Here is a 15867-nt window from a genome sequence, read left to right on the forward strand (position 1 = left end):
GACATCTGTGACCCATCCATTATTACCAAAACCACTTGTGACAATAAGTGGTTCTTATTGACCTAAACATCAACCAGTGGTTCATTATTTTATCAATTACAGAACACGTGTGTGATAACAGACATCCCTTGTCAATCACCAGTGGTCCCTCTCTGGACATGGGAATGCAATTCTTTACAGGTCAACAGGGTCAGAGTAAAGGATTATACACATTCCATTATTGATTACATACATTCATTCCTTTGGTCCCCCACTAAGGTTCAACCTAAGTACAAAGAACTTTTCAGTTTGATAAGTACAGAGCACTAGATTTGTAGATACAAAACACTTTGGTTTATACCCCAAAAAGGATTTTGGTTAACATATATAAAAGAATATGTATAAAAATATATAAAAGAATTGTAGCAGTTTTAGTATCTATTAACATGCTTCACTCTGAAGTCTCCAGCACTGAGACCCTAGGCTAGATGAGATTACAATATCCTTTCTCATCTGTGGCTCTTCTGCCATTTCTTGTGGGTCACTTTCTCCCCAGAGAAACCTCTCCAGTTCCCTGTCAGGCACACAGGTGTTGGACACCAAATTGGTGGTCTCCTGAGTTTTGTAGATTGGTGGGCAGGTCCTTACGCTCACATTCCTCCCGCCCCTCCGCTCCATTGGAGCACTGGCTCGTACCTCCGGCCCAGATCCTGTACTCCTAAGAGAAGGGGCAGGTCAGGGAGCAAACTCAAAGTCCACTTGAGAATTTTTTCTCCCAAATTCTTCTGTTGGAAGCACAATTCAGCCCTAGAGATGCACTGATTGTAGGAATGGGCCCAGGGGTGAAGAGCAGGAATGGAGCCAGGGGGTGACGGAAGCACATACCTAGCTATGGGATACTGAATAAAGGCACCCGAGTGCCCAACGCTTCTGCTTGGAAGGGGTGTGTCACAATCTGATGCGTTCAGTTATTTAGGACTCAGCTCAATTCTTCCCAGCCCTGACCCAAGGGGAGAGGGAGAAGGGGAACTCCCCGGCCGCATGGGGCCTGGGTGTGTAGGGAACTAGGTGTGTGGGGACAGAATGTGCTGCTGCCAACCACTATAAGGCCTTTTATTTTTAATCAGATTAACACCCGAGTGCCTTTCCCAGGCACCCCCTAGGCTCTAGGCAGGCCCCTCCACTCACGCAGGCCCCTGCTCTGCAATGCCCAGGTAGTTTTCCCACTCTACTTCCAGTCCTAAAAGGCTCAGCCGTCCAGCTGGGCCCTGGCTAGAACACCTGGCTGTGGGTGTCAGTGACCAGAACAAAAGGGGTATTAACACAAATGAAGCATCCCCAAGCTGGGTTAAGGCTCTTGCTCTTTAGAAGATGCTCACCGGGCTGGGGCCCTAAACTGATGAGTTCACAAGTAAATAGAGAGGAATAGTTCCCTCTCAAGGTGAACCACATCGAGCAGGGCCAGCCCACCCTTCCTTCCAGGAGCACAAAGAGCTCCTGCCTTCAGCCAGTCCTCCCTGCAGGAGCTGTGGACTGCTCCCCTCCCCACTCTGCAACCAACTCAGCTGGGTTTCTCCCATTTAAGCACCCCCCCCCCCGATTCCAACATCTCTCAGAGGTGGGGCGGGGCCAACTGGTCCCACATGTGCTCGTTAGCTCTGTGTTGCCCAGTGCATTACCCCATCACACAGATCAAGTTAAACATTTTGTCCCTTTTACACTTCTCTCTTCCCCACAGGGCAGGTCGCTGCAGTGAAAAGAGCAGGCCAGAGTCTCTGCAGATGGCTTTACTGCTGTAAATACTGCCCCGGGCAAACATTATTGCTGACTTGATATAGACAGATAAAACTGGGCCAAGGCACAAAGTTTGAATCCAGATCTAAATGCATGGAGAGTGGGGGGATGGGAGGGGAATTTGGAACCCATGTTTTGATTTGGCCCATTGTAGAATGGGGGCCAATGGTAAAGCCTGGATCCAAACTACCCCAAAGAGTGGGTGGTTCTGGTCCCTCTCTAGGAACAAAGTGAGGTAGACTGGAACCTCCTCTGACCTCATCATCTAATACTCTCTGTGTCGGGTGCTGCAGAGAAGGAGGGTCACAGCAGCAGTGAATGTGGATGATTTTCAGTGCAAGAAATCCAAAAAAGGTGAACAGCTGGATCAGGCTGGAAAAGGAACAAGTAGGTAGTGGCCAATTCCATGGCCACAGTGCACGGAGCAGAGGACTGGGGGCCCGCGCAGATTTGAAATGAGGGTGATCACATAACTAGCATCAAAGCTACAACGGTGCTATTAATGAGTCAATTTTTGAACTCATGACCAGTTGTGAATTTCCATCACAGCACGAATAGCCAGCAGCGTGTCGTTTCCTCGCCATTTGGGTTATCTTCCAATCCCTTCTCGGAATGCCTGGCTGGTGTCAGTCCCAGGAACTTCATTAAACAGATGCTGCTAAGGTCTCAAAAAGAAAACTAAAAGAACCACAGCAATAGCAACTACTACCAGCAGCGACCCGATGATGTTTAACACCTTGGCAGTGGTGCCATAGCTCCGAGCACCTTCCAGGTCCCCCAGTACTTTCCGATCTCGGGCCTGGAAAAGAAAACAGGAGCATGGGGAAAATGAGAGCAAGTCAAGAGGGTGGGAGAGTTTTTATATACTGCTTAACCCCTTCTGTGCCAAGATAAAGCACCCACAGCCCAGGCACCATCTTATTGAGCTATAGGGAACTCCCTGACTTCTGCAGCAGAAAGAGAAGAAGCCAGAGTTCAAAGGGAGCTAGTTCAGGTGTTTATTCATTGAGGTTTCACTAGGAGTGTAGAAAGTACAAGAGACAGCTTTGCGAAATAGCCAGGATTTCAGAGACCACTGCTTGTGCAGAGCATTCCATATCACGCAGTTCATGGCCTTTTGTAAATATGCAGCTCCTTTGCATAATGACCATTAGTATAATGTTGCTTGTTTGCATGCTGGTCCCACCCATCTGCGCTAGACCTCGATTCACTATGGTTCTGTTTTACAGTGCCATCTTTATCTAATAAGGAAACAAAGGGAGGGGTGGAAGTTTAAATAAGCAACAAAAGCATGACCACAAGATGGTGCTATAGCCTAACAGCATGAATGGTTAATATGAAACTAAGCAGGCAATTTTCATTTGAGCAACCACATCTGTTGACTATATACTTATGCGGTCATGGGGGGATTAATAAACTGTTGATTAGTTAAAAGCCCCAGGTGCCCTGATTTGAGAGAGGATGTCCAAGGTAAAAGCTGCCCTCAAAAGTACCTGCTCCTAAAATTGAGTTCTGTGTCGCTAGAAAGCTTGTCTCTTTCACCAACAGAAGTTGGTCCAATAAAAGATATTATCTCACCCACCTTGTCTCTTTAGTCCTAAAATTAGTAAGCTAATGCTTTCTGGACTCGATAAAAAGGGGTTATCCTAACTGAATTGCATTCCCACATTCACTATAACACATCAAATAGACGAATCTGGTTTGTTGGATTTCAGCATTAAAATCTAACTGGCACTTGGGCAAATGCATAAAATTGACCCCCATTCCCACTGATATAAATATATAACCCTCTGCAAAGACGTGAAGCCCCAGCAGTGAGAGCAACCACTCTGTGCCCACGGTGCAGTGGGGTTAGGGTGAGCAGATGTCCCAATTTTATAGGGACAGTCCCGATTTTGGGGTCTTTTACTTATATAGACTCCTATTACCTCCCACCCCCGTCCCGATTTTTCACACTTGCTGTCTGGTCACCCTAGGTGGGGTACAACTAGAAATAACAGGGTGCCACTGAGCAAAGGAAGATGCAGTAGATCAGAAAAATGACTCCCTAATGGGAGGTGTGCCCATATCACCTGGAATATGTAAAGCTACCCTGTGAGATATGTATGAGGTGGAAAACATGGCATTGTCAGAGGAGAGGGACAAAATGACCTAACAGGGGTGCTTTCCCACCTCTGATGTCTGTGAATGGTTTGCTATCCTGACAAAGGCTGACTGAAAACCTAGCGTGGGGAATCCTTAAGCCTGCTAAAAAGTCCCACTTGTGACAGGAAATCCTGTTACTAATTGTCATTATAAACTAGCCTCTAGAGCCAGCACCATGGACCAATTGTGCTAGGCCCTGTACAAATACACTGGATGCCCTAAACACAGTGTAAATGTTATATTGTGTGTAAGTCACGACAGTATAGAAAGAAAACTGGAGAGACAGACAGGGGAGCATGATAATGCTGTTTCCTCAATGATAAATATTGAATTTCTTTTTTTCCTTGGTGCACCTCAGGTGTTCGTTGTTCTTGCAGAGGACCAGACCTCAGAGAGCCTGAACAGACACTATTAAGGAAAAACAAATGCACAGTTTCTAAAACTTTGGGAGTACGTAGTTTGCAATTTCCTAAAGCTGGCCCAGCTGTACACACAGCAGTCCACATTCTATGGCATGCTTGGTTTGCATGCGCTCTCCCTGGCACAGCACACCCATGTGTTCCTCTGTGGGTCATTCTATACTCCAGCTGCAAGGAGCCCTTTACTCCCCACTCGTGCGGGGGTTGAGTCTCTCATTGTGGAAAATGGAGCCAGTTAATTCCTAGGGCAGACTGGCTACATCCCAAGCTGAGCCCTCACTTACTAGAGTGTTGAGCATCCAAACCAGCCTGCAGAGAAGCTGAAGTGCATCTCTTGCACAGTGGTTTGGTGTTCCTATTGCCCTGTCCCACGGATCATTCCCAGCCAGGTCTCAGTCTGCACACTAGAATAGCACATCTCTTTGGAGCACTGATGTGGGGCACCATTCCCCCTGCTACCCCCCACACCAGAGGCAATGCAAGGAGCACTGAGCAAGTGCCCCAGACATGCCAGGACATTCCCTGACCCTCTAAGGATGCTCACAGCCAACCGGCTGGGCTGCAAACTCCTAACCCTAAACGCCCCCACACAGCCCGGCCCAAGGACAGCTGATAGCAGGAGCAGCACAGGACAGCCCCGGGTGTGGGGCAGCCCAGCTGGCCCCGCAGGGTGGATTCCTGCCTTGGGATGGGGGCGGGGGCTGAGCGGAGAAAGAAAAGCCAGAGTCAGGGCTGTGGGGAGGGGAAAATAAACTGCCAGGAGTCGGGAGAGACCCGGGGGCTCCGGGAAGGGATGCGGGAGGGTCGGAGAGCTGGGATGCGTGAGCCCTGGATACCGGCTTCCCGGCGGGGCGGGCTGGAGGGATCGGGCCGCTGGGGGCACCAGGTGATCCGAGGGGGATCCGGGCGCTAGGGGCACCGGGGGATCCGGGCGGGCTGGTGAGATCGGGGGACTGGGGGCACCGGGGGATCCGGGCACTGGGGACACCGGGGGGAAACCGGGCGCTGGGGGCATCGGGGGACCTGAGGGGATCTGGGGGCACCGGGGGGTCCGGGCGGGCTGGAGAGATGGGGGCACTGGGGGCGATCCGGGCGCTGGGGGGCAAAGGGGATCTGGGCGCTGGGGGCACTGGGGGGGGATCCGGGTGCTGAGGGATCTGGGAGGAGGGATCCGGGCACTGGGGGCACTGGGAGAGGGGGATCCGGGCGCTGGGGGCACTGGGAGAGGGGGATCCGGGCGCTGGGGGCACTGGGAGAGGGGGATCCGGGTGCTGAGGGATCTGGGAGGAGGGATCCGGGCGCTGGGGGCACTGGGGGGGGATCCGGGTGCTGAGGGATCTGGGAGGAGGGATCCGGGCGCTGGGGGCACTGGGAGAGGGGGATCCGGGCGCTGGGGGCACTGGGAGAGGGGGATCCGGGCGCTGGGGGCACTGGGGGGGGATCCGGGTGCTGAGGGATCTGGGAGGAGGGATCCGGGCACTGGGGGCACTGGGAGAGGGGGATCCGGGCGCTGGGGGCACTGGGGGGGGATCCGGGTGCTGAGGGATCTGGGAGGAGGGATCCGGGCGCTGGGGGCACTGGGAGAGGGGGATCCGGGCGCTGGGGGCACTGGGAGGAGGGATCCGGGCACTGGGGGCACTGGGAGAGGGGGATCCGGGCGCTGGGGGCACTGGGAGAGGGGGATCCGGGCGCTGGGGGCACTGGGAGAGGGGGATCCGGGCGCTGAGGGATCTGGGAGGAGGGATCCGGGCACTGGGGGCACTGGGAGAGGGGGATCCGGGCGCTGGGGGCACTGGGAGAGGGGGATCCGGGCGCTGAGGGATCTGGGAGAGGGGGATCCGGGCACTGGGGGCACTGGGAGAGGGGGATCCGGGCGCTGGGGGCACTGGGGGGGATCCGGGCGCTGAGGGATCTGGGAGGAGGGATCCGGGCGCTGAGGGATCTGGGAGGAGGGATCCGGGCACTGGGGGCACTGGGAGAGGGGGATCCGGGCGCTGGGGGCACTGGGAGAGGGGGATCCGGGCGCTGGGGGCACTGGGAGAGGGGGATCCGGGTGCTGAGGGATCTGGGAGGAGGGATCCGGGTGCTGAGGGATCTGGGAGGAGGGATCCGGGCACTGGGGGCACTGGGAGAGGGGGATCCGGGCGCTGGGGGCACTGGGAGAGGGGGATCCGGGCGCTGAGGGATCTGGGAGGAGGGATCCGGGCACTGGGGGCACTGGGAGAGGGGGATCCGGGCGCTGGGGGCACTGGGAGAGGGGGATCCGGGCGCTGGGGGTACTGGGGGGGGATCCGGGTGCTGAGGGATCTGGGAGGAGGGATCCGGGCGCTGAGGGATCTGGGAGGAGGGATCCGGGCGCTGGGGGCACTGGGAGAGGGGGATCCGGGCGCTGGGGGCACTGGGAGGAGGGATCCGGGCACTGGGGGCACTGGGAGGAGGGATCCGGGCACTGGGGGCACTGGGAGAGGGGGATCCGGGCGCTGGGGGCACTGGGAGAGGGGGATCCGGGCGCTGAGGGATCTGGGAGGAGGGATCCGGGCACTGGGGGCACTGGGAGAGGGGGATCCGGGCGCTGGGGGCACTGGGGGGGGATCCGGGCGCTGAGGGATCTGGGAGGAGGGATCCGGGCGCTGAGGGATCTGGGAGGAGGGATCCGGGCGCTGAGGGATCTGGGAGAGGGGGATCCGGGCGCTGGGGGCACTGGGAGGAGGGATCCGGGCACTGGGGGCACTGGGAGGAGGGATCCGGGCACTGGGGGCACTGGGAGAGGGGGATCCGGGCGCTGGGGGCACTGGGAGAGGGGGATCCGGGCGCTGAGGGATCTGGGAGGAGGGATCCGGGCACTGGGGGCACTGGGAGAGGGGGATCCGGGCGCTGGGGGCACTGGGGGGGGATCCGGGTGCTGAGGGATCTGGGAGGAGGGATCCGGGCGCTGAGGGATCTGGGAGGAGGGATCCGGGCGCTGGGGGCACTAGGGAGGGGCGGATCCGGGCGCCGGGGGATCCGGGGCGGGAGGCGCCGAGGGTCCGGCCCGGCTCTCACCTTGATGGAGAAGATGAGCGCGGGGAAGCCCAGGCAGCCCAGGCAGGCCAGCTTCTGGCACAGCAGGACGTTGAAGAGGGACCAGAGCACGAAGTCGCGGGGCTGCTCGGCGGGGAAGCCCGGCGGGGCGCCGGGGTAGGGGGGAGGCAGGCCCCGGGGCTGCAGGTCGATGCTCACGCTCTGCTCCTTGCACGCCATGGCCGGGCGCTGCGAGTGCGGCTCCGAGCGCGGCTGGAACCGGGCGACTCTGGAGCGGGGCGGGCGGAGACAGGAAACGTGACTCCGAAAATGAAACCGCCCCCCGCCCCAGCACAAACTCCCTGAACACCCCCCGCCCCGCACAGAGCCACCCCCTCCTGCCCCCCAACACCTCCCCCCGCACAGAGCCACTCCCAGCCCCCCCGAACAGAGCCGCCCCCCTGCCCCTCAGAACCTCCCCGCACAGAGCCGCCCCCTAGAACCCCCAAACACAGAGCCCCCCTGCCTCCTAGCCCCCCCACCCTAACAGAGCCACCACCCTGCCCCCAGAACCCCCAAACACAGAGCCCCCCCGCCTCCCAGCCCCCCCACCCTAACAGAGCCACCACCCTGCCCCCAGAACCCCCAAACACAGAGCCCCCCCCGCCTCCCAGACCCCCCACCCTAACAGAGCCACTCCCAGCCCCCCCGAACAGAGCCGCCCCCCTGCCCCTCAGAACCTCCCCGCACAGAGCCGCCCCCTAGAACCCCCAAACACAGAGCCCCCCTGCCTCCTAGCCCCCCCACCCTAACAGAGCCACCACCCTGCCCCCAGAACCCCCAAACACAGAGCCCCCCCGCCTCCCAGCCCCCCCACCCTAACAGAGCCACCACCCTGCCCCCAGAACCCCCAAACACAGAGCCCCCCCCGCCTCCCAGACCCCCCACCCTAACAGAGCCACCACCCTGCCCCCAGAACCCCCAAACACAGAGCCCCCCCGCCTCCCAGACCCCCCACCCTAACAGAGCCACCACCCTGCCCCCAGAACCCCCAAACACAGAGCCCCCCCACCCTAACAGAGCCACCACCCTGCCCCCAGAACCCCTACACACAGAGCCACCCCCTGCCTCCCAGCCCCCCCGCACAGAGCCACCCCCCAGAACCCCCAAATACAGAGGCCCCCTGCCTCCCAGCCCCCCCCCCACCATAACAGAGCCACCACCCTGAACCCCTATGTTGAGGACCCCAGGGCATGGCCACTAGTTAAGTCGAGGGGATGGAAGGCCATAAGGGTCGAGGAAGTGTCCCTGCTCTAGGCCTAAGGGCTTCTTGTCAACCCCCCTTAACGGAGCTCAGGCCTGGCTGGTTTGAGTAAGCTCTTTTGCTCTTAATACAATGTTGCAGTCGCAGATAATGCCTTATAGTGCAAGGTTTGCTGATGCCAAGTTAAAGATAACAGGAGGAAATTGTTACAAGGCCAGACAGAATGTGCTGGTTGTTTAAGTTGCTAGAAATGCTTATTGAAGGTTGCAGGAAATAAACATTGTTGTAACCCATATAAGGAAGGCAGAGCATTTGTGCAAAGCTTTAACAGGCTAATGTGTAGTGCAATAGCATTAAAAAATATAAAAGTATGTATAATGACCTGCTCTGATGTGCAGGATTTAAGATTTCTCTCCCTGTATCTTTCTTTAAAATTCCAAATAAACTTTCCTGCTTCTCCACCCTGTTGTAACTATTGGGTAACGCACACCGGGCAATGCACCCCTGCTGTTGCTTGCCTCAGGCACGCTGTGCCGGCAACACCTACACACAGAGCCACCCCCCTGCCTCCCAGCCGCCCCGAACAGAGCCACCACCCTGCCCCTCAGAACCTCCCCACACAGAGCCGCCCCCCCAGAACCCCCAAACACAGAGCCACCCCCTGCTTCCCAGCCCCCCCACCTGCACAGAGCCACCCCCTCCTGCCCTCCAGAATCCCCACACACAGAGCCACCCCCCTGCCTCCCAGCCCGACCACCCTACCCCCCAACACCTCCCCCGCACAGAGCCACCACCCTGTCCCCCAGGATCCCCCTGCACCCCCTCCTATCCCTGCCCCAGAACCTCCCCCTGCAGAGAGTCACCCTCTCCTGCCCCAGCACCCCTCCCCCACACAGAGCCACCCACTCCTGCCTCTGCCCCAGCACCTCCCTCAGGACTGAGCTAGCCTCCCCCAGCACCTGCTACCCCAGGGCAGAGCTCCCCATCCTTCCTCAATACCCCACCATCTGACAGGCCCCTGAGTGATTTAATTCTCACCCCCTGCTATTGAATTAAGTGCACCCCCTTCTTTCCCCCCCACACTCCCTAAGCCCAAATCCCCGCTTGGGGCTTATCCCAGCCTGGCAGAGCCCGAGCTGGACTCCTGCCCCCATCTCCCAACTCCTCACCCCAAACCCCACACAGCTGCCAGCAGGGGGCAGTGAAGGACAGCCCCGGGTATGGGGCAGCTCAGCCAGCCCCTGGCAGGGAGATGGAGTCCTGCCTTGGGATAGACAGACAGAGGCCAGGCGAAGGCTCCAGGGGGTGGGGAAACCCAAGGTGGAGCCTTGGCAGGTAGAGCAGAGGAAACAAAAGACTGCAGAGGGCTGGGGGATGTAGGGTGGGGGATGGGGCACGAGAGATGTCCAGGGGTGGAGGAAACCGGGTGGGATGGGAGTGATGCGGTGGAAAGCAAGGGGCAGGGATCGGGATGCGGCAATGGGCCCTGGCACATGGGGGATCTGGTGCAAGCTGGACTGGAGGGATCGGAGCATTTGGGTGGGGGGGTGTCTCATCATGCTGGAGAAGATCAGTGCAGGGCAGCTCACACAGCCCAGGAGAGCAATCTCCTGGCACAGCAGGATGTTGCAGAGATGGACCAAAGCACAAAGTCCGGGGGCTGGAAGCCCCACCTGGGGCCAGGGTAGGGGGCAGCCACGCCTACTCACGGCCTGCAGCTTAGAATCCATTGCTGGGTGGTGCGGGGCCTGAGTGTGGCGGGACCTGGGAGGTTCTGGAGGGAGGGGCTGGGGGAGCCCAAGTGGCGGAGTCAGGAAACTAAATTCTGGGAGCCACCCCCAGGACAGAGCCAGGCCCTATACACCCCTTCTGCCCCCAGGAGGGATCTTCCTCTTTACTTCACCATCTAGATCTGCCTCTGCTCCCCCCACCAGATAGGCTGGTAGGAGGGGGCAGCTCTTTGGCAGCCCATCCTCACCACCATTTGCCACCCTAACCTCCTTTAGAGACCCCACACTCCCTGTCTCTCCTTTCTTCCCAGCCTCTCCCCTCCATGCATCCCTTCTGCTCTACTCCCTCCTCTATCAGCCTCCCCCACCCCTAGGAAATGTCAGCCCTATGGAGAGGATACACAGAAGAGACAAAAAGAAAAGGAGGACTTGTGGCACCTTAGAGACTAACCAATTTATTTGAGCATAAGCTTTTGTGAGCTACAGCTCACTTCATCGGATGCATCCAATAAGTGAGATACACCCAGATAATCTGGCGTATGACCTGCACCCACCCACAGTAGAGGAAGCTCAAAAAACCCCAAGGTCTCTGCCAATCTGACCTGGGGGAAGACTCCTTCCCAACCCTACATATGGCAATCATTTTGACCCTGAGCAGGTGAGCAAGACACACCCAGCCAAACACCTGAGGGAGAGCATGCTCGTTGCCACCTGAAAGCCCTGGCCCACCGGCTCAGTTTCCCATCTCCAGCTGTGGCCATCCCTTCAGAGGGAGAAGATACAAAAAAACCTCTCTCAGAATACACTGTGGGGGATCCCTTCCTCATCACTGCCAGTGGCCAGCTGAAACCCTGAAGTATGACCTCTAGGAACATAGGACGTAAATCAGAAGTGAGCCCCAGGGCTCTTGTGGCAGTATGTTCCACAGGTTAACGGTGTGCAGCAAAAACATTTCCAGATCAATGGAAAATATAGAGAAAGCAGATACCTTTAAAAAAGTTATCAGAATGTGCCTCGAACATGTGCTACAAGTTCTGCGGAAAACAAACCCCGAAATTCTTCCCAAGCAACTGGATGAAAATACATGGGGGTGGGTGGAATCCAGAACTGTTAGGCCAGTGTATTGAGCCGCCAGATAAGGCATGGCTGTGAAGTGGAAATGGAACGCACCTCTGATCATTACAATAGTGTGTGGGCAGGACTTGGGATGGAAAAACCTACCCAAGCCAAGATCTCCACAGCTGAATGTCATAGTTTAGTTAATGTTCATCTGGTTGGAGAGAACAAGGCCAGCCACAAACAACTTTTAGAAGAAAATCTGTGGCTATGTAATGGTCCCTCCCTCTTGAGTCCCGAGGGAGGGTAGTACTGGAGTGCCAATGAGAAGCGCACTCAGGAAAGTAACTCAAATACTTTCCTGATGGACTGTTTTTTTTCTCTAAATGGACAACCTATCCTAAATTCTCAATTACTGAGGGACAATCTTCACTCATTGATATATTTTGCTTTCCGCCACCAACTCTCTGTATAACTTTTTTCATCAGTAATGTACCCAAATGCATGGATACTAGATATCTAAACTGTATTCTTAAATTCATTCACCTAAATTTTGGTTATTGCTGATTATGCACTATATGTATCTTATGACTTTAAAAACAAACTTTGTATTTGTGGATAATATAAGCACTATACCCAGATGTACAGACACTCTTTTCTCAACCTATGTATTATATAATTTTTTTAACATTAGCTTTAATAAAAATTTTCATCTAGCTGGAGCCAGGCATGAGCTTGGAACAAGAATCAGCTCTTATTTCAGAACCCCCAAGAACTGAAGGATGATGGATCTAGGGATTTGGTTTGACCCATTATAGAGGAGGGCCAGACAAAAAATTCCAGTCAGCATGCAAGCTCCCCTCCCCACTCTTTGGCTGGGGGGTGGAAATTCCAATTTAGCTTTCTGGGAACAGCTGCTGCACAAATCATCTATTCAAATACTGGGCGATCTTTTTCAGTTTAACCTTAACTCGGAATGTCCTGACTCTCCACATTGAGAACTGAACTGTTCTTCCAGGATGTTGACATGCTCCCAAGTGTAACATGCTCTGACCCTTAACTCCATCTTAAGGAAATTTTGGTCTAGGAATTTGTTTAGTTTTTCATAAACCGTTGGCTGACAGGAAGTGTGTCGTCACAGCTGGGTCACTGCTTCCCGCCCTCTGCAGAGCTTTGTCACTCCAAATGTTCTTCCTCCCCTCCCCCTTATATTTCCTAATGAAATCCATGAGGAAGGGAGGGCCATAGTTCTGAGCCATGCTCATGGCTTCTACACTCACTCATCCCAAGTTCACCCTCCAGCACACCAACCCACTGATCTGACAGCTCTGCCGGCTGCCGTCAGCCACAGCTGCTCCTGCGGTGCTCACACACTCCAGAGAGTTTCCTTTTTGTCACCACCAGTGTAATAATTGGGCAGACAAACTGACCCCACTTGTGAGCGCCACCGTGAAAAGTGAGTTAAAGGTCATTAAATGTCACAGTGAGCCTAGAATAATAAATGTTGGTGGGAAAAGGTGCCAGAGGGAGACAGCCAGACCGAACTAGTTCAAAGGAAAAGGCAAAGGGATGTAATTCAAGGAGAGTGCGAAGATCACGCCTGGTAAACAAGAGGCGTGTGGAACTGGAAATCAATGCCCCAATATTGGCAGGTCAGACATCCAACCGAACTGGTGGGCAGAATAACGAGGGGATGGGCGATCCCACCAATCACACCCCGTTAGGGTCCTCCCAATGGGGCTAGGGAGGGGGGCATTGAGTAGAGGTGAGGCAAGCACATTCACTGATTGAACAAAGGGGAAGGTGCAGGGTTCATCCAGATGGCTGCCACCCCCACCATTTCCTGGGACCCAGCCTGACACCCTTGTTCCATTCTCATCCTCATTCTGAGACGTTCTGACCAGAGCAGGACACAGAGAAGGGACCCAGCTGACACCATCACCTGCACGGGCTTTGGCTAAATCCCATCCCCCACCTGGGTGTGAGACTTTGTCTTTCCTCCTTCCTCCCATGTGTCCTTTTCCTTCCCTACCTTATGTCTTCTCTTGCCAATCCCTCTCCGTTTTCCTTCTGTCTAATGGAAGCCTGACTTCGTTTGCCAGGCCTGCCTGTTCACAACACTGCTGGGACCAGACAGAGGCTACTAAATGCAGTGCCCTGAACAGCCGGATAAGGTACAAGTTTGCCAAGTCTCAGAGTGGCTGCTGAGACCACGTGCTGTGTTTTTCCAGCAGTGAGGTTGCAAGTGAAAAAAACAACAGCAGCTGCATTTTCTCTCTCTGCTATTCTTCTCTTTCCCCTTGCATGGCTCTTGTTTTGTCTTGAGGCAAACAGGATCCAACTCCAGCCCATCTCAGCTAACTCTCGCTTTTCCCCCACACAGGACAGCTATTCCCACTGTTCTAAGCAAATGTCAGACGAGGGCTGAGCAGAGGGTCGGGGTCCTAAAGACTCTCTCCTGCTAAAGGGAACAAGGGATGTTAAGATGAAAGCCTTACATTTTAACTGTTTGTCCTCCTTCTGCTGCATTGTCAATAAAGCGTTAAAAGAATGTTTAATTGTGCTGCCATGGTGCCAAGCCAACTGTGGTCTCTATATGCCAAACTACAAACCTTGTGTTGAGTTAAGACACAAGTGGGGCCGTGTTCACACCTTTGGGACCCTATGTTCCATCTAAATTATTAGAGTGAAGGGGCTGAGTCCTATGGATCTACAAGAAGGAGAGAGAAGTCAGAGGGTAAAGGAGAGGGATTGGGACTGTGATGCCCCCCCAGGGATACCCAGGGTTGTGAGTGGGGTGACCATATGTCCTATTTTGGCCAGGACAAGTCCCTTTTCTAAGCCCTACTCCAGCAATCCTGAGGTTTTTAGCAAAAGTGGGTATTTGTCCTGTTTGCTCTTGCCAACTGATCAAATGCCCATTTTTGTCAAGAAAGTCAAGTGCAGATGAACGTGCTCGGGCGGAGGGGGGGCACAAGTGCCGATGCAGGGCTTGGACAAGCAGCGACCCCCAGCCCCACATTGGGAGGGGGGACAGGGCTCAGCTGAGCCCTGCATGGGGAGGGGGCCGAAGGCTAGCTCCATGTGGTGTCCCGTTTTTCCGTTGAGAAATATGGTCACCCTAGTTGCGAGGCACCTCACCACCACCTGTCCTTAGCATGAGGAAATCTTGTCTGTGCATCAGCTCCTAGACACTATCAGCCTTTGTCAACACAAGTATGAACGGCCAGGCCGCCGCAGACCTCGCTCTCTGTGTGCACTCTACTGATAGGCACACACCAACCCCTGAATCTGCACAGTGCTCCCTGCAGTGCCCAGGCCCTTCACTGCACACACACAGAATTATGAGAGTTGCCATCCCCCAGGGGTCAGTACACACCAGCCTGAATTATTTCAACTCAGGATCTCCTCCGCTTAATACCACAGCACTGAAATATGTGGGGAGTGAAAATAAGACCAGATTTATTAAAGATCAGCGGTTCAAGTGGGTAGTGAGTAAGGGCAATGGAGACAGAATGGTTATATGTAAAACAGAAGTATAACATGCCTCCTAGAGTCTAAACTTAACAGGCTGAATCCTTGTCTCAAGCAGTTATTCTCACCTAAAGCAGACTCCCAGAATCTCCCACCAGCATCACGAGGATCCCTCTTTCACAAGGCAAAAGTGCTGTCCTTCGGCTCCCCTGGGAAAGGACAAAGAGCCTCCCACAATCCCCAGTGTAAAACTTCTGTTGGGGACCTCAGGATTTTCTAAGGTCTGTATGTTCCTGTGTATCAGTGGGGTTCTACCTCTGGTATTTGGCTCTGTGTCTCGTGGGATTTCACCACAGACCAGGGACCCCTGGGATTTCACAACACACCAGATTGCTCCTCTGGAGTTTAAGGTCTCCAGGAGGAAAGCTGTGGGGCTGGTACCAAGCAGGGCTTATGCACTAAGTCCCCTGCAGGACTCTGTTGGTCTCCTCTTCCACGTTCCCCACTGTTAGGATACAGATATTCAGCTCTGTCTGTAAAGGCCTATACTCTGAGAATTTAGGTGTATTCTTCTCACTAAGCTAGTTATAGAGGTATAAAAGAAAGAATCAAATCACTGTCTGCCAGTGTAAGGGCCTTCTCTTACTGTGACAGTCTGAGGCCCTGTTCTTAGGCTAAGGCCTTTGGCTAAGCAACAGAGGCAGCCATAAGCTGGGAAGTGACCGGTCACCTCCTCACATTCCAAACTAGTCACATTGAAATAAGGTGCTACTGGGCTGTCAGGAATACAGTCCTCTCCTGATAGTGCCTATCACCTCCAGAGAAAGGAAAATGCCTAGAAAACGTAAAAGGAAACTTAGTTTGATAGCATCCTGTCTGGCAAGAACTCACTTATCAACAGCTGGGATGTGAAATCCTCACTTCTGTATTGTTTTGTCATTATAGTTCCCACTTTGCTATTGTTTGTCTGTATAATCTCTATCTGGTTCTGTGATTGTTCCTGTCT

At 54.8% G+C, this 15867-nt stretch overlaps 1 protein-coding gene across 1 annotated transcript; it reads right to left on the minus strand.

The window, feature by feature from the left end:
• Positions 1–2388: 2388 nt before the first annotated feature.
• Positions 2389–7653, minus strand: LOC140912513 (dispanin subfamily A member 2b). The gene is made up of 2 exons (XM_073347006.2): positions 7380–7653; positions 2389–2572 (listed from the first exon to the last, which is right to left on the minus strand). The coding sequence occupies exons 1-2, from the start codon at positions 7575–7577 to the stop codon at positions 2432–2434; spliced, it is 339 nt and encodes a 112-aa protein (XP_073203107.1). The 5' UTR covers positions 7578–7653; the 3' UTR covers positions 2389–2431.
• Between the last annotated feature and the right edge of the window lie 8214 nt (positions 7654–15867).

This window comes from Lepidochelys kempii, chromosome 6 (assembly GCF_965140285.1).
Source record: "Lepidochelys kempii isolate rLepKem1 chromosome 6, rLepKem1.hap1, whole genome shotgun sequence".
Taxonomy (NCBI): Eukaryota; Metazoa; Chordata; order Testudines; family Cheloniidae; genus Lepidochelys; species Lepidochelys kempii.

Coding starts and splice junctions, on each gene's coding strand:
- LOC140912513 (XM_073347006.2), bottom strand. CDS start 7,577: ATGGCGTGCAAGGAGCAGAGCGTGAGCATCGACCTGCAGCCCCGGGGC. Junction 2,573..7,379: donor CGCTCATCTTCTCCATCAAG/GTGAGAGCCGGG, acceptor TTTCTTTTCCAG/GCCCGAGATCGGAAAGTACT.